This window comes from Mesoplodon bidens (genome assembly GCF_964165515.1).
Source record: "Mesoplodon bidens genome assembly, chromosome: 15".
In the NCBI taxonomy this organism is placed as follows: domain Eukaryota; kingdom Metazoa; phylum Chordata; class Mammalia; order Artiodactyla; family Ziphiidae; genus Mesoplodon; species Mesoplodon bidens.
This window is the reverse complement of record NC_138171.1, coordinates 43,528,255-43,554,369: the sequence shown is the minus strand read 5'-3', so window position 1 is coordinate 43,554,369 and position 26,115 is coordinate 43,528,255. Positions and strand designations below refer to the sequence as shown.

General features: G+C 40.5%; 2 protein-coding genes across 2 annotated transcripts in view; one reads left to right on the top strand and one right to left on the bottom strand.

Annotated features, from left to right (window-relative positions):
• SEPTIN14 (septin 14) overlaps positions 1-26,115 on the bottom strand; it is a gene marked incomplete at both ends in the record, with an annotated part of 563,121 nt that overhangs the window by 155,938 nt on the left and 381,068 nt on the right. The window lies entirely within an intron of this gene.
• CCT6A (chaperonin containing TCP1 subunit 6A) lies at positions 16,068-26,099 on the top strand. The gene is made up of 14 exons (XM_081256311.1): positions 16,068-16,314; positions 16,775-16,838; positions 18,263-18,397; positions 19,257-19,430; positions 20,187-20,290; positions 20,899-21,009; positions 21,241-21,400; positions 21,488-21,570; positions 22,447-22,543; positions 22,857-23,004; positions 23,425-23,558; positions 24,106-24,208; positions 25,379-25,451; positions 25,704-26,099. Exons 1-14 carry the CDS (start codon positions 16,178-16,180, stop codon positions 25,774-25,776), a joined length of 1,596 nt encoding a protein of 531 aa, XP_081112437.1. The 5' UTR covers positions 16,068-16,177; the 3' UTR covers positions 25,777-26,099.

Genomic DNA, 26,115 nt, shown 5'->3' with positions numbered 1-26,115 from the left:
ACTGAGGTTGGGTTAAAGCTATAGGGAAGGGCTTCCCTGGTGGCGCAGTGGTTGAGAGTCCGCCTGCTGATGGAGGGGACACGGGTTCGTTCCCCGGTCCGGGAAGATCCCATATGCCGCGGAGTGGCTGGGCCCGTGGGCCATGGCCACTGAGCCTGCGCGTCTGGAGCCTGTGCTCCGCAACGGGAGAAGCCACAACAGTGAGAGGCCAGTGTACCGCAAAAAAAAAAAAAAAAAGCTATAGGGAACATAGTAGAAAGAGGAGGTACAGAATGTCCAAAAGAATGTCTGGGAAACTCAGATATGAAAATCTCAGAAAGTAGATAAAGAGTTCACCTAAAATGCAGGGGCTATGTTTCCTGTGTGCAATGACTAGTGATGATGTCAGAGAGCACAGGTCTGGGACAAAAGCCCTGTTTAGAACAGAGAAGCAAAGAAAGCAGGGCTACACAAAAACTACAAAAAGGGCCACATTGAATGAGACAGTCTGATTGTGGCAGCTTTGCACTGTGAAGCCTGAAAACTACCTTGGTCTCTCTTGCCCTTCCTTCACAGAAGACACTTGAAAATGGTTGGAAAACACAATTCATTTAATAATGGATTAAAAAAAGAAAGAAGAAGGGTAAGCTGGGACGAAGTGAGAGAGTGGCATGGACATATATACACTACCAAATGTAAAATAGATAGCTAGTGGGAAGCAGCCGCATAGCACAGGGAGATCAGCTCGGTGCTTTGTGACCACCTAGAGGGGTGGGATAGGGAGAGTGGGAGATGCAAGAGGGAGGGAATATGGGGATATATGTACACGTATAGCTGATTCACTTTGTGATACAGCAGAAAATAACACACCATTGTAAAGCAATTATACTCCAACAAAGACGTTAAAACAAAAAAAGAAAGAAGAAAGTGACAAACACCTTTGTTATGAGATGAACTGTGTACCCCAGAAGTTTGTATGCTGAAGTTCTAACCCCTAGTACCTCAGAATGTGACTCTATTTGGAGATAAGGTCTTTAAAGAAATGATTAATTTAAAATGAGTTCTTTAGATTGAGCCCTAAAGTAATCTGACTTGGGTCCTAATAAAAAGAGAAAATTTGGACGCCAGAAACGTGAGTGTGCACAGAAAAAAAACTATGTGAGGACACAGTGAGAAGGCAGCCATCTGCAAGCCAATGAGAGTGGCCTCAGAAGAAACCAAACCTGCCGACACCTTGATCTTGGACTTCTAGGCTGCAGAGCTTTGAGGAAAAAAAATTCTATTTTTTAAGCCACCCAGTCTGTGGTATTTTGTTATGCAGTCTAATGCAACCTTTCATACAAAATTACTATTAAAATGGTAGAAAAGAGCAGCTAATCTTACCCATAGACAAAAAATACACACTAGAAAAGTAGAAAACTGTTGGCCACAGAAAAAATGAAAGCTGTGATTGAGTATACATTCTGCCTTGATATTTAAAAACACAATGGGACTTCCCTGGTGGCAGAGCAACAAAGACCTATGCAGCCAAAAATTAATTAATTAATTAATTAATTTTTAAAAAAGACAAATCATGAAGTGAGAAAAAAATATTTGCAGAACGAATTTCCCTAATATAAAAAGAAGTCCTAGAAAAAAGAACAAGACCGATAATCCATAGAAAAATGAGAGAAGATGTACAGTCAGTGCTCAGATAAAGAGAAACAAATGGCTTTAAAACATCGGAAAGAAGCTCAATTTCACTTACATGAAATGCAAATTAAAACTATACTGAGGGTTTCCCTGGTGGCGCAGTGGTTGAGAGTCCTCCTGCCGATGCAGGGGACACGGGTTCGTGCCCCGGTCCGGGAAGATCCCACGTGCCGCGGAGCGGCTGGGCCCGTGGGCCATGGCCGCTGAGCCTGCGTGTCCGGAGCCTGTGCTCCTCAGCGGGAGAGGCCACAACAGTGAGAGGCCCGTGTACCGCAAAAAAAAAAAAAAAGTTAACACGAAAAAATCAGTTGTATTTCTATACATCAATAATAAACAATCTGACAAGAAATTTAAAAAATAATTCCATTTACAATAGCACCAAAAAAAAAATAACTTAGGAATTAATTTAACCAAGGAGATGAGAGACTCATACAATAAAAAGTACAAAATATTGCTGAAGGAAATTAAAAAGGATATATCCCATATTCATGGATTGGAAGACTTAATATTGTTAAAATTGCAATACTACCCAAAGCAATCTGTAGATTCAATGCAATCTCTATCAAAATTCCAATGATATTTTTTGCAGAAATAGAAAAATCTATCCTAAAATTCATATGGAGTCTCAAGGGACCCTGTATATGTCCTAAAACAACCTTGAAGAAGAACAAAACTGGAAGACTCACACTTCCTAATTTCAAAACTTACTACAAAACTATGGTAATCAAAACAGTATGGTATTGGCATAAAGACAGACATATTGACCAATGGAATAGAATAGAGAGCTCAGAAATAAACATCTATGGTTAAATGATTTTTGACAAGGGTGCCAAGAACATTCAATGGGGGGAACAATCTTTCCAACAGATAGTGCTGGGAAAACTGGATATTCACATGAAAAAGAATGAAGCTGGACCCTGACCTAACACCTTATACAAATATTAATTCAAAATAGGTCAAGGACCTATATGTAAGACCTAAAACAATAAAACTCTTAGAATAAAAAGGCCAAAAGCTTCAAAACATCTGATTTGGCAATGATTTCTTGGATATGACACCAAAGGCACACATAACAAAATAAAAAATAGACAAATTGGATTTCAGGAAAATTTTAAAATGTTGTTCATCAAGAAGGAGTATCCACAGAGTAAAAAGGTAACCCACAGAATGAGAGAAAATATTTTCAAATCATATATCTGATAAGGGATTAATATTCAGAATACACAGAGAACTCCTAAAACTCAACAACAAAAAACAACCCAATTCAAAAATGGTCAAAGGACTTGAATAGATATTTTTCCAAAGAAAGTATACAAATAGCAAATAAGCACATGAAAGGAGTTCAACATCACTAATCATAAGGGAAATGCAAATCAAAATTACGAGATACCCACCTCATACCCATTAGGATGGCTACTATCAAAAAACAAAAAACAACAAGTGTTGATGAGGATGTTGAGAAATTAGAACACTTGTGCACTGTTGGTGGGGATGTAAAATGGTACAGCTACTGTGGAAAACAGTATGATGGATCCTCAAAAAATTAAAATTGGAATTACTATATGACCCAGCAATTCCACTTCAGGGTATATACCCAAAAGAATTGAAAGTAGGGTCTCGAAGAGATATTTATACACCCGTTTCATGGCAGCATTATTCACAATAGCTAAAACATGGAAACAGCGGAAGTGTTCATCAATGGATGCATGGATAAGCATAATGTGGTATATACCATCAATGAAATGTTGTCCAGCCTTAAAAAGGAAGGAAATTCTGCAACATGCTATAACACGAATGAAACTTGAGGACGTCTGCTAAGTGGAATAATTCAGTCACAAAAAGACAAATACTGTATGATTTTTGTTATGTGTATATATATATATATATATATATATATATCTTTACATATATAGGGATGTGTGTGTGTGTGTCTGTGTGGGTGTGTACAGGCATACCTTGGAGATACTGCAGACCACTCCAATAAAGTGACTATCACAACAAAGCAAGTCACACAAAATTTTTGGCTTCCCAGTGCATATAAAAGTTATGTTTACACTGTAATGTAGTCTACTAAGTGTGTGATAGCATTATTTGTTAAAAACAAGTACAAACCTTAATCTAAAAATACTGCTAAAAACTGCTATCATTTGAGTCTTCAGTGAGTTGTAATCTTTTTGCTGGTGGAGCGTATTGCTGATATCTGATGACTGATCAGGTTGCTGAAGGCTGGGGTGGCTGTCACAATTTTTTAAAAATAAGGCAGTGATGGAGGCTTCCCTGGTGGCGCAGTGGTTGGGGGTCCGCCTGCCGGTGCAGGGAGCGCGGGTTCATGCCCCAGTCCGGGAGGATCCCACATGCCGCGGAGCGGCTGCGCCCGTGAGCCGTGGCCGCTGGGCCTGCGCGTCCGGAGCCTGTGCTCCGCAGCGGGAGAGACCACGGCATTGAGAGACCCGCGTACCGCAAAAAAAAAAAAAAAAAAAAAACCTTTAAAAATAAGGCAGTGATGAAGTTTGCTGCATCAGTTGAGTATTCCCATCGTGAACGATTTCTCTGTAGCGTGCAATGCTATTTTATAGCATGTTACCCACAGTAGAACTTCTTTCAAAACTGGAATCAGTCCTCTTAAATCCTGCTGCTGCTTTATCAACTGAGTTTATGTAATATTCTAAATCCTTTGTTATTTTAACAATCTTCACAGCATCTTCACCATGCATAGGTTCCATTTCAAGAAACCACTTTCTTGGGAGTTCCCTGGTGGTCCAGTGGTTAAGACTCCTTGCTCCCAATGCAGGGGGCCCAAGTTTGATCCCTGGTCAGGGAACTAGATCCCACATGCCACAACTAAGAGCCCACATGACATAACTAAGTGCCCACATGCCGTAACTAAAAAAAGAGCCCACATAACCCAGTGCAGCCAAAATAAATAAATAAATATTGTTTTTTAAGTAAAGAAGTAAAAAGAAACCATCTTTTTTCCTCAACCATAAGAAGCAACTCCTCATCCATTAAAGTTGTATCTGGAGGTTACAGCAATGCAGTCACACCTTCAGACTCTCACTTCTAATTCTAGCTCTCTAGTCTGCAGTTACTTCCTCCACTGAAGTCATGAACCCCTCAAAGTCATCCATGAAGGTTGAAATCAACTTCTTCCAAACTCCTATTAGTGTTGATGTTTTGACCTCTTCCCATAAAGTACAAATATTTTCTTAACGTTCTTAATAGCATCTAGAATGGTGAATCCTTTCCAGAAGGTTTTCTTCTCTTTAAAAAAAAAAATATATATATATATATTTATTTATTTTTGGCTGTGTTGGGTCTTTGCTGCTGTGCATGGGCTTTCTCTAGTTGTGGTGAGAGGGGGCTACTCTTCATTGCGGTGTGCGGGCTTCTTATTGCGGTGGCTTCTCTTGTTGCAGAGCACGGGCTCTAGGCGCACGGGCTTCAGTAGTTTTGGCACGTGGGCTCAGTAGTTGTGGCTCACAGGCTTTAGAGCACAGGCTCAGCAGTTGTGGCGCACAGGCTTAGTTGCTCCACAGCATGTGGGATCTTCTTGCACCAGGGCTTGAACCCATGTCCCCTGCATTGGCGGGTGGATTCTTAACCACTGCACCACCAGGGAAGTCCCCAGAAGATTTTCAGTTGACTTTGCCCAAATCCATCAGAGGAATCACTGTCTATGGCAGCTATAGCCTTATGAAATGTATTTCTTAAGTCATAAGACTTGAAAGTCAAAATTTCTCCTTGATCCATGGACTGCAGAATGGATGTTGTGTTAGCAGGCATGAAAACGTTAATTCCATCAGAGCTCTTGGGTGACCAGGTATATTGTCAGTGAGTAGTAATATTTAGAAAGGAATCTTTTTCTGAGCAGTAGGTCTCAGTGGGCTTTAATTACTCAATAAACTATATTATAAACAGATGTTCTATCATCCAGGTTTTGCTGTTCCATTTATAAACCGTAGGCAGAATAGATTTTGCATAATTCTTAAGGGCCCTAGGATTTTCAGAATGGTAAATGAGCACTAGTTTCAAATTAAAGTCACCAGCTGCATTAGCCCCTAACAAGAGAGTCTGCCTGTCCTTTGAAGCTTTGAAGCCAGGCATTGACTTCTCCTCTCTACGTATAAGAGTCCTAGACAGCATCTTCTTCCAATATAAGGCTGTTTAATCTACATTGAAAATCTGTTATTTAGTGTAGCCAGCTTCATTAATTATCTTCGCTAGATCTTCTGGATAACTTGCTGCAGCTTCTGCATCAGCACTTGTGGCTTCACCTTGCACTTTTACGTTATAGAGATGGCTTCTTTCCTTAGACCTCGTGAGCCAACCTCAGCTAGCTTCAAACTTTTACTCTGCAGTTTCCTTACCTCTCTCAGCCTTCAAAGAACTGAAGAGAGTTAGGGCCTTCCTGTGGATTAGGCTTTGATTTAAGGGAACGCTGTGGTTGGTTTAATCTTCTAACCAGGCCACTAAAACTTTCTCCATATCAGTAATAAGGCCGTTTTGCTTTTTTATTTGTGTGTTCACTGGAGTAGCACTTGTAATTTCCTTCAAAAACTTTTCCTTTGCATTCACAACTTGGTTAACTGGCACAGGAGGCCTAGCTTTCAGCCTGTCTCAAATTTCGACGTGCCTTCCTCACAAAGCTTAATTATTTCTAGCTTTTAACATGAGAGACATGCGACCCTTTCTTTCACTTGAACACTCAGAGGCCACTTTAGAATTATTAATTGGCCCTGTTTCAAAATTTTTGTGTCTCAGACACCAAGGGGGGAAAGTGGTGGTGGGGAGGGCGTTATGAATTGAGAGATTGGGATTGACATGTATACACTAATATGTATAAAATGGATGACTAATAAGAACCTGCTTTATAAAAAATAAATAAAATAAAATTCAAAATTTCAAAAAAAAATCTGAAATATAAAAAAAAAAATTTGTGTGTCTCAGAAAATAAGGAGGCCCAAGGAGAGGGAGAGAGATGGGGAAATGGCTGGTAGATGGAGCAGTCAGAATGCCTACATTTATTAAGCTCACCATCTCATGTGGGCAGGTTTCATGGTGTCCCCAAACAATTACAGCAGTAACATCAAAGATCACTGATCACAGGTCACCATAACAAAGATAATAATAATGAAAAAATTTGAAATATTGCAAGAATTAGTAAACTGTGACACAGAGACATGAAATAAGCAAATGGTGTTAGAAAAATGGTACCAGTAGACTTTCCTCAATGCAGGGTTGTCACAAACCTTCAATTTGTAAAAAGCGGAATATTTGTGAAATGCAGTAAAATGAAGTGCAATAAGACGAGGTATACCTATACTATACACACACATACACACACACCACAGAAAGACAGAGAAAGAGAGAGAGAGAGAGGTACTTTAAGGGATTGGCTCACGTGACCGTGGAAGCTTGGTGAGTTCAAAATCTGCAGGATAGGGCAGCAGACTGGAGACCCAGGGAAAAGCTGCAGTTCAAGTCCAAAGGCAGTCAGCTGGCAAAACTCTGTCTTGCTAAGGGGAAGTAAGGTTTTTGTTCTATTAAGGTCTTCAACTGATTGAATGAGGCCCACACATGTTATATAGCATAATCTGCTTTACTCAAAGTCCACTGAGTTAAATGTTAATCGTATCCAAAACACACCTTCACAGAAACATCCAGAATAATGTTTGTCCATGTATCTGTGTACTGTGGCCCAGTCAGGTTAACACATAACCATCACAAGTCCACCCCTTGTCTAGTTGGCACTCGTATGCATCTCCTCAAATTTAATAATCGAATAAAGACAATAACAAGGTCATAGTTTTGCCTAACATGATACAACTCTCCTGAATAGACAACTGAAAACACCCTAACCCTTTCCCCAGAAGAGGATGCAAAGTGCTTGGGTGATGTTTATTCTTCTTCCTGATATCCCGTAACTTAAAAACTATGCTATAACGTTAACAATAAATACTATGACAAAGTCAATAATGTTACATGACTATGTTACATGATAAAAGAATAAGAGAGAGAAGAAAACAAAGATATTTGCTCAAGACACACACACACGTATTAATAATAACATAAGGAAGAAATACTCGACAAATACAGTCCTCGTTTCTGTAACTGGTCGTGTGGTTGCTGATGGTATTTAGAACTACCTTCTTCTACTCCCATACGGTGTTCCTGTTGCCCTCAGCAAGCACTTCAGCAAGTCACAGTTCTTTATTTGTTGGAGTGGCCCAAAGCTTCATGCCTGAAGGGTCCTGGGCCATTAGTAATCCTGCCTGAATTGAGTTGTTATAGTTTTCCACTGACCTTAATCACAGGCTTGGTAATACTAAGAGACACCCTGTGGGATCTCTTGTATCCCAGACATATCTGTGTTGTGGAGTAGTCGTCCAATTTCCCTGTTTGTTTTGTTGTTGTTGTTGCTGTTTTTGTCTGCACCGTGCAGCTTTCAGCACCCCAGTTCCCTGACCAGGGATTGAACATGGGCCCCTGCAGTGAAAACGCCAAGTCTTAACCACTGGGCCGCCAGGGAATTCCTCAATTTCCCTTTGGTAGTCAGGATCAATCACCCCAGTCAGCCCAGTAAAACTCTTCTTTCCCTGTTGACCCAGAGGCATGAGGAGCTCAAAGTGGCTGAGTGGCAGTATTAATTTCCAGTTCCATGGCATTATTATTGTGTCTCCTAGTAGAAGCATTTCTCCCTTTGGAACTAAGACCTGTAGGCTAGTAGAGCATAAGGTCATGAGGACAGGTAGCGAAAATTTTACTAGTGGGTCACTAGGGGTGCCACTCTCATTTCTACTCCTAGATACCTGTGAATCCTGGCTGTGGGAGAAACAGCACTGTATATTGGACACTGATTCAGAGCATATAAGCCTCCTGGAGAACTTTTTCCCAGCCCTGCAAGGGACTGCCACCTAGCGAGCCCAATAACTGAGTCTTCGAAAAGCCATTCTGCCATTCTATCAAGCTGCTTCAGGAGGGTGGGGAACATGGTAACACCAGTGAATTCCATGAGCATGGGCCCATTGCTGCACTTCCTTTGCTATCAAATGAGTTCTTTGAACAGAAGCAATGCTGTGTGGAATACCATGATGGTGGATAAGGCATTCTCTAAGTCCACGGATGGTAGTTTTGGCAGAAGCATTGTGTGCAGGGAAAGCAAATCCATATCCAGAGTGTCTATTCCAATAACAAAACGTTGCCCCTTCCATGACAGACGTACGGTACAGTGTAATCAACCTACCACCACGTAGCTGGCTGATCACCCCAGAGAATGGTGTCATATCAGGGATTGAGTGTCATATCACTCAATCTCAGTGCTCAGATTGAGCACTCAGTGGTGGGGGTAGTCAAGTTAGCCTTGGTGAATGGAAGCCCATGTTGCTGATCCCATGCATAACCTCCATCCCTGCCCCCAGGGCCACTTTATTCATAACTTCACTGGGCAATGACAGGGATGGCTGGGGAAAGAGGCTAACTGGTATCCACAGAATAAATTATTCTAGCCACTTACGAAAATCTTCCTCTGCTGAGGTCATCCTTTGGTGAGCATTCACATGGGACACAAATATCTTCACGTTGTTCACCCATTCAGAGAGGTCAATCCATGTATCTCTTTCCAAGACTTCCTTGTCACCAATTTTCTAATCATGTTTCTTTCAAGTCCCTGACCATCCAGCCAAAGCATTGGCCATAGCCCATGAACTGGCATATAATCACTCATCAGGCCTTTTCTAAGCAAAATGAAAAACCAGTTGCATTGCTTGAAGTTCTGCCCACTGGGAGGATTTCCCTTTACCATTATCCTTCAGGAATGTCCCAGAAAGGGACAGCTGTCCCCTTTTAGGTGGAGCCTGCATGCCCTGCAGAACCATCAGTAAACCAGGCCTAAGTTTTCTCATCCTCTGTCAACTGATCACAGGGAACTTCCTATGAGGCCATAGGTGCAGGCTGAGAGGGAGAAGGTAAGATAGCATGAGTTGGGGTCATGGATATTTAGGCCACTTCTTCATGTAACTTACTTGTGCCTCCAGGGCCTACTGAGACTTTAGTCTAGTTACAGCTTCAGAAGCAAAAAGGGGTGAGTCCTGAAGAGAATCACCAGTATTTTGCAAGGCAACTGCCTCAGGGGAGGCCATTAGTTTCATAGAGCAACGTAGCATAAATCTCCACAGATAGGGTTAGAGAGGCTGCTTCTACTGGCAAAGAAGATTCAACAGAATGTAGGGGCTCAATGTCCCCAGCTTCATCAGGGTATTCTCACAGGTCCCACTCCAAATTTCAGATCCCATTCCTTCCTCAATAATGCCCTCACTTTTCAATTTGCATTGTAATTCAGCCACTCACATGATAAGATTTCAGCAATCTCAGCCCTGTGGCTATAGGAGCTAAAAGTCTCTTCCAGGATAGACACAGAAGCTTTCAGGTGATTTATATATTGCTTAAGCTGGGAATTTGAATCCCTCATCTCATCCTTTTCTTCCCCCACTTTGTCCAGTGACATTAGAAGCAACCAGCCAACCTCATTATATTCATTAGTTTGACAAAAATGTTCGAAGGTATCATATATATGGTTACCCAGGTCCTTGCCTCTTGTGTTTCATTAGGAGCATCCAATTGGGATATTTTGCATATTTCTATATTCATAACATGCCATGAACTATACCATTCCTATTATTCTTTATTATTAGAAACAGAATCATTAGTCTTTAAATCTAATATTAGAGAGCCAATTCCAAAAACCCCAGAACGAATTCAGAAAATTCATCCTTAAGATTCTGCTCCTTTAGAAGCCTTATCAGCACCATAATCTGTATTAGTCAAGATTCTCCTGAGAAACAGAACCAACAGAATGTGTATCTAGATATCTATCTATACATATCAATCTAGATATATAGATATACAGCCTCACAGCATATCTACTGTTAAAGTGAAGACATGTAGAGCATCATCCACGTTAAAATGAGAGAGAGGTTGATTTACTTTAAGGAATTGGCTCACATGATCATAGAGGTTGGTAACCCAAAGGCTGTCTGCTAGCAGAATTTATTCTTGCTACGGGGAGATATGTCTTTGCTCTATTAAGGCCTTCGGCTGATTGGAGGAGGCCCACCCGTTATTGTAGGATACTCTGCTTTACAATAGAGTAAATTTAATGTTTAAATTTTAAATCCACCAATTTAAATGTTAATCTTATCCAAAAAAAAAAAAAAAACACCTTCACAGAAATGTCCAGAGTAATGTTTGACCTGATATCTGGGCACCATGGCCCAGCCACATTGACACATAAAATTAACCATCACAAATGGTCACCTCTGAGAGATGAGAATATGAATTTATTTTAAATTTGCTTCTGCTACTTTTTCTATAATGATTATGTATTATTTTTGTAATAAGAAAATCAAATATATTTTTTCAATAGTTAAGAAGAAGATTTGCTTTAGGAAGTCTTCTCTAAATAGCATGCACTGAGATTATACATACCATAACAGGTCTTTAGTATATTGTATATATTATGTATGTTATTGTGTGTTTGTCTCTCTACACTGGGAAGCCTTTGAAGGGGCCTTCTCTTTTCATGTGTATATTTACTCCAAGCACAGTACTCGGCAACACAGTAGACACTCAGAGAATGAATGGCCAACAACAGAAGAAACATTACCTAAAATCAATATTGTTACCCCACCTCCCCATACAAAACCTGCCCCTTTTCTGGAATTTCCTTGACCTCTTCAGACTCCTAGACTAGAAATGGTAACTATGTAGCACATGTTTCGAAATTCAATCAATTTCATGTCAGAAATGCCTCTAGCCCCTGGCCTTTTGCTATCTCCATTTCCATTGCATAAATTTGAATATTCCACCTGTTAAAACATGTATTTTACTTAAAAAGTAATTTTAAAAAAAGAGATTTTTAAAAAACTAGATTAATTCTATTACTTATTTAAAAAGAAAAACAAACATGCAAAATAGCCAGAAATTTTCTGAAAAAAGATGGATGAAGAGGATCTGGCCCTACCAAATTTTGAAACATACTGTAAAACTATAGTAAATAAAAAAATATGGTGTTGAAACTTACAACAGTATGGAACTGAATATAGTCCAAAGTAGATCCAGATACATCTGGGAATGTAGCATATGCTAATAATTACATTACACATTAATGGTGGAAAACATTAATTATTCTGGAAGAAAAATTAAATTGGATTCTGTGTGTTTTTCCCAAGCACCAATTCTCAGAAACCAACTATGTGATTCTCCACCACCAACTGGGTGTCCAGCAACTCAATCCTGACATCTGGAGTTAGGGCAACCCCCACAGTTAAGGGTTCAGACCCACAGGACCGCCTCCACTCAGACACTAGTTGCAAGTCCCAGGTCCCTAAGCTACCCACACTTCTGTCCAACTTGGCTACAGATTCGGGGGTTCCCACAAAATCCCCTCCTTAGGGGAAACTGAAAATTTTTGAGACTGACCCACAACTCAGGAAATCACTTGACTTAGGTTTAGTAGCTTATTAGAAAGGATACAACTCAGGCACACCCAAATGGAAGAGGTGCACAGGACAAGGTACTGGGGGAGTGACGCAGAGCTACCATGCCCTCTGGATGTACCACCCTGCCAGGACATCAATGAGTTCACTCACACTGATTGTTCAAGCATTTTTATAACCCATCTCCAGCCCCCCTCCACTCTCCAGAGGTTGGGGGCACAGGGCTGAGACTTCCCATCCTCTAATCACATGTTTGGTCTTCCTAGTGACCAGCCCCCACCCTGAGGCTATCTAGGGTCCCTACCTTGACTCACCTCAATAGCACAGACTCAGGTATATTCTAAAGGGGACTGTAATGGATAACAAAAGACACTCCTATCTCTCAGAAGACAAATGGTTTTAGTTCTGTTCCAGGAACCACGGACAAAGACCAAATATATATTTTTATTATATCACAGATTATCTCATTCCTTACCAAAATAAAATAAATTCCAAATGAATCAAAGATTAAAATGAAACACAAAACCTTAAAAATACAAAAGAAAACATGGGAGAAATTTAAAAATATTTTTTGTGTGTAAAGCTTGTTTTAAACAGTATAGCACAAAATTCAAACACACATAAAAGAAAAAAGATACAACTGACTACCTGAAAAAAATTTTACCGTTTAATTGGGAAAAAAGGCATAAATACGAAATATAAACAACACTGGGACAAATTAATTGCAACACAGAAAACACAAAGAGCTCCTGCAAATCCATAAGAAACCAAATAGGAAAACAGAAGATGTAAATAGACAGTTCACAGAAAAAAACCTACATATAATACATACATCTTACATATAAGATATATGCTCAGCCTCACCCTCAACAAACAAAACTATAAGGGAGTTCCCTGGTGGACCAGTTGTGGACTCCACGCTTTCACTGGTGGGGGAGCTAAGATCCTGCAAGCTGCACGGTGCAGCCAAAAAAAACCCCAAAACTTTCAGATACCATTTTTGACCTATAAAATTGGCAAAGATAGAAACAAAATGTTCAACATTTTGAGGATATCCTTCCTGTCCTTTATATATATAAATATTTAATATATATATATGTATTTTTTTGGCGGTGCCACGTGGGATCTTAATTCCCCGATCAGGGATCGAACCCGTGCCCCCTGCAATGGAAGCGCAGTCTTAACCACTGGACCACAAGGGAAGTAAGTCCCCTAAATATTTAATATTTTTATGAACTCATATGTGCATATACATGATTTCATAAAAATAAGACACTGGACACTTTGTATATTTCATATTTTCATGTATATAATTCTGCATCCCGCTTTTATGGATACATAAACTGGGGGGGGGGCTGCAAAAATGAAAAATTATGAATTTTTTAATATAGTCAATGTTTATATCTCTTTTAATATTTATTTGCCTGCGCCAGGTCTTAGTTGCGGCACACAGGATCCTTTAGCTGCAGCACGTTGGATCTAGTTCCCTGACCAGGGATGGAACTCGGGCCCCCTGAACTGGGAGTGTGGAGCCTTAGCCACTGGACCACCAGGGAAGTCCCCAATGTTAATATTTTGATGCATATCCTCTGTCCTTTTTTGTATAGATGCATGGGGGATGGTTAAAAAACTGAGAACATATTAAACATGCTATTTAAAACATGATTTCCCCCCTTATTTATGTTATTAAAAATGTTTCATCACCTTCTGCATGGACTTTTCAACCCCTTTCTGACTGCCTTATCCTCAGTCTTCTCCCTTAGTTCATCCTCCATTCCACCTCCAGTGTTATCTTTATCACTAGTTCTTTGGGCGGATTCTCACCAAAGAATCCAGCTGGCAGGCTTAGGCCCAGACTTCTTAACTAGCAAACCAGGTCCTAACAGTCAGGACAAGCTACTTCACCAGATTTGTCTCTTGCAAATTTTATCCACCCACCTTCCGCTGGGCATGCCAGGCTCTTCCATGGTCACTCTCTGTCTGATATCACTCTCCTAAGCCCTCTTCTCCTGCAAAGTATCTATGTATCATTCAAAACTTACCTCCTCCAAGAAGCCTTCCCTGATACTCCGAGTTAATACCTTTGTGCTCAGAGCACTGCATTCATCCCTTAAATAAAACGTCCTAGGGCTTCCCTGGTGGTGCAGTGGTTGAGTCCGTCTGCCGATGCGGGGGACACAGGTTCGTGCCCCGGTCCAGGAAGATCCCACATGCCGCGAAGCAGCTGGGCCCGTGAGCCATGGCCGCTGAGCCTGCACGTCCGGAGCCTGTGCTCCGCAACGGGAGGGGCCTCAACAGTGAGAGGCCCACGTACCGCAAAAAAAAAAAAAAAAAAAAAAAAAAAAAGTCCTATACTTTACTGTCATTTGTTTACAAGTTTATCTCCCTAACTAGGCTACCTGCTTCTTGAGGATTAAGGATCTCCAGAACTAATCATGCATCTCCTTCTACTGTGTAACTCAAACTTAGATGCTTTTGTGATTCTCAAATACACAAAGCCACTTAAAAGCATTATATACCACGGTAGTCGCTAGGAGAAGACTGGGAACAACCTAAATGTTAACCAGTAGGTGACTGGCTAATCAGGTCTTATAAAGAATATCATGCAGCTGTTAATAAGAATGAGGAAGACTTTGTATTGATATGTGACAATCTCCAAGATACTTTAAGTGTAACACACCCAATAGTGCATATTATAAATTGCCATTTTATGTGGGGGAAATTTCTTATATTTATATATGTATTCATTTAGAAATTCAGAGAGCATCTGGGGAATTCACACTACCTAAAGGAAATTTATGTAGCTAAAGGTACATGCCAGGAGAAAGCTGAACTAGAGGCGGGAGGAAGACCTTTCACCATATACCCTTTGGCACCTCCTGAATTCTGAAGAGTTTTAGTCATTACCTATAAAAATAAAATATAGGGCTTCCCTGGTGGTGCAGTGGTTGAGAGTCCGCCTGTCGATGCAGGGGACCGGTCCGGGAAGATCCCACATGCCGCGGAGCGGCTAGGCCCGTGAGCCATGGCCGCTGAGCCTGCGCGTCCAGAGCCTGTGCTCCGCAACGGGAGAGGCCACAACAGTGAGAGGCCCGCGTACCGCAAAAAAAAATAGAATTAAAATAAATAAATAAATAAAAATACAAAACATTAGTGAATACCTGGTATCTAGGCAGGGGGCGGGAACTGGATACTAGAAAACAGTGTGGACATCTTTCAGAATAAAGGAGTCTTCTCAAAGGCTGGACACCACTGCTCAACGAAGTTTGAGTTTTCAAAACTGCCTTGAGGGCCTGAAGCCTCAGCACTGTGTCGTGTGCCCGAAGGGTGGACTGACTTGCTTTTCCTCAATTGCCATCGCACCAATCAGGCAGCTTTCTAAAGGCTTCTAGCACTTTCCACCTCGCATTATCTCTTCGTCTTCCCTACGCCTAAAACACCTAGGATACTGGGCGAGGGTCCTTATGAGATCCACTCTGTTACCCCCACAGCACCTAGAACACCGTCCAGCACACAGTACACAGTCAAGAAAACTAGTGACCGGGATGAAAGCAGCAAGGCGATAAAAAGGACAAACGGCGCGAGTGGGGGAGGAGGCCCACCCTACACCGTGCGGCTGGAGACCTCCGGGAAAGAGCAGCCACCTCTCCCCTCACGCCCTGACGCAGGCGGCCAACAAGCCCGCTCAGCCTACGCCCTCAGGTCCGGGGTCAGAAAAACCGGGCGCTGAGCAGCGTACTGGGTCCCCGCAAGCCCTGGTTGCCGGGGGGACACGCTCCTCCCGAGCGCAATGGCGCCGCTGCAAACGCGAGGGGCGGGGCTACGTGCGGCCGCGACCCAATAAGCGGCACCGCAGATCCGAGGCCCAATGGCGGCGGCGCACGGGCACGCTGGAGGCGGGCCCGGCGCGTCCGACTTTTCCAGAAGACCCGGATAGCACCTCCCGGCCGCGCTGAACCGGCTCTGGGCTTTCCTGACGCTGGGTTCCCTCATTTTCTTCTGCTGGGTCAGCTATGGCGGCCGTGAAGACCTTGAATCCCAAGGCTGAGGTGGCCCGAGCCCAGGCGGCGTTGGCGGTCAACATCAGCGCGGCCCGGGGGCTGCAGGACGTGCTGAGGACCAACTTGGGGCCTAAGGGCACCATGAAGATGTAAGGCGGGGCTGGCGGGGAGAGCTGGGCGGGCACCGCGCACCTCGTGCTGTTGCGGGCCTGCGCTGGGGACCGAGGCCTGGAGCCCCCCGCCTCCGGGCCTCTGCGCTCGCCGCGGCGGCCTTTCTTCCCCGCATTGTCCCGGGGCGGTCCTATTTCTTGCCCTGGCCGTTTCCTTTGGTGGTCGATGCCGTCTCCCCCGAGAACAAAGCTGCCCGCGTGCGCGGCGCGGCCCTCCCCCTCCTCCCCCTCCTCCCCCACGCTTGGGACCTAAGAGACCCGGAGGACTGTTTCCCAGACGGGAAGGGGTGGGCATTGCACCATTCCTGTTACCGGAAGCAGAGAACCACCGCTTGGCCCCAGCTCCTGAGGATCTGGGTAAAGCCCGATTTTTATGGGCCTCTTAATTTGGTCTCCATTGAAAAAGTCACACTGTGATTCATTTCTGCCCATTGAACAGGCTTGTTTCTGGTGCTGGAGACATCAAGCTCACTAAAGATGGAAATGTGCTGCTTCATGAAATGGTGAGAGGCTGCTAGACTAGGTCCAAAATGTCTTGCTTTTCCGTAGTACATTTGATTTGTAGGAAGACTTTTACTGTTCGTTTACAAAGTAGGAGAAAATCATATTCATTTTTCTCAACAGGTAGTTTTCCAGAAAACGGAAGAGGTAGAAAAAATGTAATCAGTACTGTTGTTGACAGGATGGTACAGTGAGGAGCCCTGGAGTCTAATAAACTTCCTTTTGAATCCCCTGCCCTTGCCATTTAAGGCCTTCGTTAAAAGGTTTTAATTACTAAAATTCTAATAAAAGCTGCGAGCAATTGACATAATCAGGGAGGTAAAATGCGACAGGATAGTTATACTTTTTCAAATAGAACTTCTCTTTGTTATATCACACTTCTCCACGACCAACTGGAGGAGAAATAAAACTCTACCATTTTTAAAGTCCCAGTGACTAAGAATCTGAGGCTACTGAGAGGAGCACTCATTTTACTCATCCCTAAGTTTCCAAAACGTAACAGTTCAAATCCTAGAAAAGGAAATGACTTGCCTATGTTTTGAGTTTAGAGTAAAATTTAGGGTTTTGATAATAGCATATCATGCCTTCAACATTCCAGGTGTTTGTAAATATCTTCAGTAAGGAATAGCTAACCTAGAAGGTGTAGTTTTTGTTTCGTGGCTTAAGTGGTGGCCTGTGCTAGCAGAGAACAGTAGGAGTCATAGTTAGTTTAAACTTGATGTCAGAAAAGCCGTCTCTACATGACTTTTAAATTTTCCCTAATTGAATGATAGTCTGCTTAGATTCTTAAAGCTGTGAGTGTCCCCAAAGACATAAAAGACTGGACAACTCTACAGGATTAAAGGAGTATAAGAAGACAAAAGCAATGCAGGAGCCATGTTGGAGCCTTTGTAATAAAGAATCTGTGGGTGACAAACAATGAATATTCTGTTTTTCCAAAACCTTTCCAGAGTGACTTAGCATCCACTGATGATCTTTGCTAAAGAGGCTAAGTTTTTCTTTTCTTTTTTCATTTTAATTATTTGTTCAGTGCCAAGTAAACTGGGCAGCCGGGCTTTCGTTTAGAAGGCACTTGGTTTATTCTCACGAGAACCTTAAATTTGTCATAAAGAGGCATGCATGGAGCATGGATTTGAAATTATTGCTCTTACTTGTTAGTTCTGTCACCTTGAGTTAACCTTAACTGAGTCTCACATTTCCTCATCAGTAAAGTGGAGATAATCTGAGAAGGAAACAAATTTATATATGAAGGTGTTTCTGTCATCATAAACTGATAGCTAATGGTGAGTTTTTAATCAGAGTAATATGTAGCTGTACACTTGGGCATTTTGTGCAGATAGATGAGCCCTTCACACATTTTAAGGTATATCTGGACTGTTTTCATTTTTAAGTTGTTCCACGAATTTTTTTCTTTCTCTACCTGCAGCAAATTCAACACCCAACAGCCTCCTTAATAGCCAAAGTAGCAACAGCCCAGGATGACATAACTGGTGATGGTACCACTTCCAACGTCCTAATTATTGGAGAGCTCCTGAAGCAGGCGGATCTCTACATTTCTGAAGTATACATGATTCTGTGTTTCTGTGATGTTTTATTGTGTATAGGAAATAATCCTAGTTTTACTTACAAAAACTGATGTGCTAGTGGTAACTGAGGCCATGTAATAGAATGCGAAGAGCATGGGGTTAAATATGGGAACAAGGGTCTGTATCCTACTCTGACACACATTTACTATGATCCTGGATGAGTTGAAGAATCTTCCTTGGCCTGAAATGTGTTTTTTATCAAGTTGCATTGCATGTACAGTTTTTATATGCCTATAACAGATTAATAATTGTGATGTAGAAATGGAATTTTCAGGATTGGGCATATTTTTAAGGAAAAAGCTAACAAAAACCTTGAATTTAAATAAGAATACTACAACTTTTTTAGCCCTCAGAAGTTCCAAGGTTAAAGCAAACCTCAGTGAGTACTAATCTGATGTTAGGAAGAATTTCCTGGGAAGAGAGAGAAAGCAGACTCTTAGTCTCCCTGTTTATTTTATTAGTAAATGGTGTGAATTAATTTCGTATCCCTATAGGAAAGATATAATGGTCCTATTGACTGCCAATTTTTATGACACAGTTTTGAGTTTTGGGTGTTATCCCTTGTGGTTTGCACAGTGAACACCCAAGTGTGCTTTATAGTTCCCTTGGCTTTGACTCTGTGCTAGAGCAATGTCTGTTCTTTTCCTCTGCATTGAAAGGAGTATTTATCCTTTTAAATGTATTCAGAAAGTCAGCACATTATGTTAATTGTGTTTAAGGGTATGAATGATCCAGAATATCCCTTCATAAATTTGCTTTATCGTGAACTATAGTTGCATCTAACTGAAGGTCTCTGTTGTTAGTGGCGGTTTTGTAATTGTATGTTTATTATAGGGTCTTCATCCCAGAATAATTACAGAAGGATTTGAAGCTGCAAAGGAAAAGGCACTTCAGTTTTTGGAACAAGTCAAAGTAAGCAAAGAGATGGACAGGGAAACACTTATAGATGTGGCCAGAACATCTCTACGTACTAAAGTTCATGCTGAACTTGCTGATGTCTTAACAGAGGTATGTGTTAAATTTGGTATGTGTCTGGTACATTACACCTATACTGAAAACCCCTGGCAACTGGAAACATCAGTATTCTTACTAATTCCAGTTACAGAGTGCCATCTGAAGTCTTCACAGTACCATCCTGTGTGGAGTAAGTAGGTTCATTTTTGTGGCAGTGATAACGTGATCTGTGGCCCTAAAACTAGAAAAAATAAGTAAAGTGAGAAAATCGTAATAGCATACCTGGCCAGGTTATGAAGGTATAGTCAGAGCTTTCAGTAAAAGAGGTTTCTAAAATGGAGATTTCCTTATTAAAAAGCTGCTAGTAGTAGAGATGTCAGTGATTCTTCAGGTAATTACACATTGAGGTTTCAGAAATGTAGATGACTTCAGCCCTTTACAAATAATGCATTCTATTAGAGTGTAAAAAAAGACTTAGGGGGGCTTCTGGTGGCGCAGTGGTTGAGAGTCCGCCTGCCGATGCAGGGGACACGGGTTCATGCCCCGGTCTGGGAAGATCCCACATGCCACGGAGTGGCTAGGCCCGTGAACCATGGCCACTGAGCCTGCGCGTCCAGAGCCTGTGCCCCGCAACGGGAGAGGCCACAACAGTGAGAGGCCCGCGTACCGCCAAAAAAAAAAAAAAAAAAAAAATCAGTTCAGAGATTTTTAAAGACGAGAAGCTGTCTGCTTTAAACTTTTCTGAAGAATAAACATAAGTGTCTCAACTTCTGCTAGTCAAATTCATTGAATGGTTATACTCTGTTGCAGGCTGTAGTGGACTCCATTTTAGCCATTAAAAAACAAGATGAACCTATTGACCTCTTCATGGTTGAGATCATGGAGATGAAACATAAATCTGAAACTGATACAAGGTAGGTGGTAGAATGCTATGAAATAAAAAGTGTTTACAAACGTGAAGGAGTTTATACAATACATATATTTTGCCTGTTTTTTTTTTTTTTTGTCTTTGAATTAACGAATATTGCCTAGATGAGTATTTCATTTACTCAGTAGTATCTATTTCCTTTTGAAATGAAGTTAATGGTATGTATTTTTACATAGAATGATTCTGGAAAGTCAACTACATCAGTCATTTGGCATTTATTGAACAAAGCATATGGGAGACTTCAGGGAATTTTAAAGAAAATTATTTCAAAGACCTAGTTTGAAGCATTTTTTAAATGAGGTGATCACAGTTTAATAGCCTACCAAACTTGTGACTATTTCTCTGCAGAATCTTCTGCACAAGACAGGGTTGTTACTTTCATTTGAATGGTTTGTTTTTGTCGTGTTCTGGAATTCTGCTTTTTCACAATTGAACCTTGCTAGGTATTACCCAAAAGTCCTGTTCAAATAGCTCAAGAAATAAAGCTGATTGAAAATTATCAATACAGTCTCAATTCACTGTTTTAGTTTTGTTAGCATATGTTACACTCCATCTGGAAATCAATAAGAATATAATTTTTATGTGTTGTAACAGCTTGATCAGAGGTCTTGTTTTGGACCATGGGGCACGGCATCCTGATATGAAAAAGAGAGTAGAAGATGTGTACATCCTCACATGCAACGTGTCATTAGAATATGAAAAAACGTGAGTTTATATATAGCTCCTTAAAAATGGAAGAGAGGTGGAAGAGCTTGATATTTGGGGCAAGTCACTTTTTTGTGAGACTCAGTTTCCCCGCTGTACGGACAATAATGCCTCAATGGGGTTTCGGAAAATTACAGGAAATAGTCTCTGAAAACGTACCAGGGGTAGAATTGGAGCTCGGTGACTATTTGCTAAATATTTCCTCCCCTTTCTGTAACTTCCTTTTTTTAGAGAAGTGAATTCTGGCTTTTTTTACAAGAGTGCAGAGGAGAGAGAGAAACTAGTGAGAGCTGAAAGAAAATTCATTGAAGACAGAGTTAAAAAAATAATAGACCTGAAAAAGAAAGTCTGTGGTGATTCAGATAAAGGATTTGTTGTTATTAATCAAAAGGTGAGAAATTTTGTTTTATAAGCTAGTGTGCATCTATTTTTATTTTAAAGGTAAAATATTGAAACTTATTTTTTGTTGTTGTTACAGGGAATTGACCCCTTTTCCTTAGATGCTCTTGCAAAAGAAGGCATAGTAGCTCTGCGCAGAGCTAAAAGGAGAAATATGGAAAGGTACGGATAGCAGATTATCTGTGTGACGTGAATTTCACTTATTTTGCAAGTTAACTTAGATTATTGCTTTTTTTCCTCTTTTTTTTTTTTTTTGCGGTACGTGGGCCTCTCACTGCTGTGGCCTCTCCCGTTGCGGAGCACAGGCTCCGGATGCGCAGGCTCAGCGGCCATGGCTCACGGGCCCAGCCGCTCCGCGGCATGTGGGATCTTCCCGTACCGGGGCACGAACCCGTGTCCCCTGCATCGGCAGGCGGACTCCCAACCACTACGCCACCAGGGAAGCCCTTTCCTCTTATTTTTGTGATTTTCTTATTTTTTATTGCGATAAAATATACATAATATAAAATTTATCATTTTATCTGTGTTTTCCAGGATCACATTTCTTTTTAAGGATAATATTCCACTGTATGGGTAGACCACATTTAGCTTCGTTTATTCATTTATCTGTCAGTGGACATTTATCTGGGTTTCTACCTTGGCTGTTGTGAATAGTGCTGCTATGATTGTTGATATACTTGTCTTATTTTTAAGTGATGACCTGGACCGTACATATTTTTCCACGTCAAGAGACAGCATCAAGGGTTTCAGAGGAATACTTGCTTCCAAAGAACTCCTCGTGATAAAGAGCCCTGTGCACCTTTAGATTTCATATCAGAGGAGTAATTGCTGACTTAAGAGTGGTTTAAATGGAGAGTTAGGAGAAAAGACCAGTTTTCAGCTAGTTGGTGGTGAATGGAAAGGCTTAAGCTAAAATATATTTTAGAATATGATTTTCGCATGTAATTCTGATAAAGATTGCTTTCTAAAAATATTAATCTGTAAACATAACTGATAAAATCCCTTCTGCATCTCCCTTAAAACACTTGAATATTTCAGGCTGACTCTTGCTTGTGGTGGGGTAGCCCTAAATTCTCTTGATGACCTAAATCCTGATTGTTTGGGACATGCAGGACTTGTCTATGAATATACATTGGTAAGTGTATTTTCTTTCCAAAGTAATACTACTTTTTGGCTCATGAATTCTTCAGTAGTTAAAAATTCATTCAAACTTCGGATGATATTTTTGCTTTGTTAATATACATTTTGATGATTTATATGTAGTAATGATAAGCCATTGATGGGAAAATCACATTTCTTTTGTGTGACTTTTTAAACGAAGTTACTTGCTTTAATGTGATGAGTGATGTGCCCTATTAATATGCTACTTATTCCTACATAAGGCCCTCTCATCTGGTCATTTTTGCACAACGTATCCTGGTTTTTGAAAATACTGTCTCTTCACACAGGGAGAAGAGAAGTTCACCTTTATTGAGAACTGTAACAATCCTCGATCGGTCACATTATTGATCAAAGGACCAAATAAGCACACACTTACTCAAATCAAAGATGCAATAAGAGATGGCTTGAGGGCTGTTAAAAATGCTATTGATGATGGTAAGATTGTCACTGTATTTAAATTGTATTCTTTTGCTAGTCTAAAAGGCATGGCTGAATACTGTGTTCTTTTTATCAGTAGTTTACACAGCCAGACACCATGCAAAAGTAAAGTTTTACCTTTATAATGGCTATGATGGTATGCTAAGTTTTTTCATGGCATGCTATTGTTAAAAGGGGATACAAATAAATGAACTAATACTAAGAGCTTTCAGGATTTTCCATGTGCTAGTTAAATCATTCTGCTGTTTGATATGTTGCCTGTATTGCTTTCAAATGTAATATTAAAATTGCTGTGGTTATACTGAATTCTCAAATTAATGGATTTCCTGTGTGTGTTTTAATTTATATATTTTCTTACAGTTGCCTCTACAGTTTTATTTTCTTTGTAGCTTAGCATTTCTCTCTTCCTCCCAACAGGCTGTGTAGTTCCAGGTGCTGGTGCAGTGGAAGTGGCAATGGCAGAAGCCCTGATTAAATACAAGCCCAGTGTAAAGGGCAGGGCCCAACTTGGAGTTCAAGCATTTGCTGATGCATTGCTCATTATTCCCAAGGTGTGAATGCTTTAACTGTTTTCTAAACTACACCAAAATGATGCATCTGATGAAAACTTTTTGCTAATGTGGGTTTTTTCATAATGTGGATTTTGAATAAAAAGGGTTCATCAGTTTTCACCCTAACACTAGAACAGGTATTTCTTATTATCTAAACGTATTGGTTCCTCTGGAGGGGAGGCTTGTATATCTCATGTTTCAGATGGCAAGAGATAGCTGTTTTAAGAGGGTTTGCAGTGTGGGAATACAAGCTTGCTTTTTGGTTTTGTTTTAAACTAAGGTTAATACTGTGATTTTTCTATTGTATGCTTATTTGAGGGTACAGTTTATGACCAGTGTATTGCCGGGCTTGGGGTGGATTAGTGAGTTGGTTGGTAATGTGTATCTAGTCATTCTCTGAAGTGAACATAAATACTGGTCTGTTTTCACTTATTAAAGGTTTTTTGTTTTGTTTTATTTTTAACTATTAATTGGAAATACTGTTCGTTTATTACAGACGACTATCTGTTATTAGGTCCTGTCTTTTAAATAAATTTGTTTCCTTTAGGTTCTTGCTCAGAACTCTGGTTTTGACCTTCAGGAAACACTAGTTAAAGTTAAAGCAGAGCATTCAGAATCAGGTCAACTTGTGGGTGTAGACTTGAACACAGGTAAGGAGGAATGTGACTGTTTGTAGGGGATGAACTAGATACTATAGGTGAGGTAAGACCAGGAAGGATAAAAAAAAAATGGGAGAGAGAAGAATCTTGGAGTTGCTTTTGCTCTTTGACCCCAGTGCTATCCGGGATCTCTGGGTTCTAAAGTATGATACAAAAATGTAATGACTAGATACAGAAGTAAAGGGAATTGAGGAGACATTTGAATAATTTAGAAGAGTACAGATTTGTTGATGTTGCTGAGTTGTGGTAGGTGGTTTGGGTTAATGTTGAAGGGTTTCATGTTGAGCTTGCTTTACTGTTTTTTATCAGGGGCTTTGATTAAAATGATACATTTCATGATCATACTCACGGGTGAAAAAAAGGCTGAGGATAGCAAAAATGCAGGAAGAGGGAACCAAATCTAATAAAATGAGTAAAGCCCTGATCTTAGGCCAGTGTAATCCAAATTATACAAGTACAAAGTGGAAGAGAGATAACTGGGATACATCTGTGCAGTATGTGTAAGACCTATTGTGAACAGCATCATTTACATTCAAGTTAATATAAAAGGTTTCTTTGTTTTAAATTAACTTTTATTGTAGTATAGTTGATTTATAATGTGTTACTTTCTGCTGTACGGCAAAGTGAATCAGTTATACATATACATATATCCACTCTTAGATTCTATTCCCATATAGGCCATTACAGCGTATTGAGTAGAGTTCCCTGTGCTATACAGTAGGTTACTATCTATTTTATATATATATAGTAGTGTGTATATGTCAATCCCAGTCTCCCAGTTAAGTTAATTTAAAAGGTTTCTGGAATGCCTATTTTGCCAGATTATAGTTCAGGTGCTATACTTTAATATGGACAAATAGGAACGTCTCCAGAAAAACAGAGATGTTCAAATATTTGATAACCAAATAGAGCATTCCTATCACTGGAAGCATTCTAAGTAGAGGTCAGCCGCTCATCAAAGCTGCTGTGCACAGGAGTCATGGTCTGGAGTAGAACATTGGGCTAATTGAGGAACTTTGGGTTCTCATAGATAATACTGGAGGAAGTGAGTGACCATTGATGAGTAAAGCAGCACAAAATACTCTTACTAGTTCTTTCAGACAGTATTCTGATCTTATGACCTGCTCTATATGATTTTAAGAATACTGGGTTACTTTTCAGGTGAGCCAATGGTAGCAGCAGAAGTAGGCGTATGGGATAACTATTGTGTAAAGAAACAGCTTCTTCATTCCTGGTAAGTTTGGGAAAGCCAAAATTATAACATTTGGGGAATATTCATACTCTTTATAATTGGTATGTTTTGTTTAATTTTCTTTCCATAAGAAAAGGTAATCGGTCAAAAGTAGCAACTAAGTGAGCCTTCTATGTATGGGAAGGAAAGGGGAAACCTGACTGGATATAATTTGTGCAATTTAGTTGGAGATTGAGTTGAATTAGAGTTCATACCTCAAACCTGATTAGTCTGATTTTTTTCCCCCCTTTTCAGCACTGTGATTGCCACCAACATTCTCCTGGTTGATGAGATCATGAGAGCTGGAATGTCTTCTCTAAAAGGATGAATTGAAGCTTCCCTTGTATCATCTGAATCATGAAGATTCTACAAAGTGATCCTAAGAATATAGCTATGGAATTTTTGTCCAAGCTTCAAATGATTTTCAAAGGATTTTCTTTTCCCATATAAAAAAAGGAGAGAACACTGGCATCTGTTCAGATTCTGAAGTTCTGAAATTATAATTACAATATTTTTTAAATTGCACTGTAGTGTACACATACAGGCCATACTTACCAATAAACAGGATGTTTTGCTTTAGCTTCAGTGATATAAAAATACACGTTAGATAAGCATATATTATCTACCGTATTAAATATTCCTTGAAAAACATTTTAATGGTTTAATA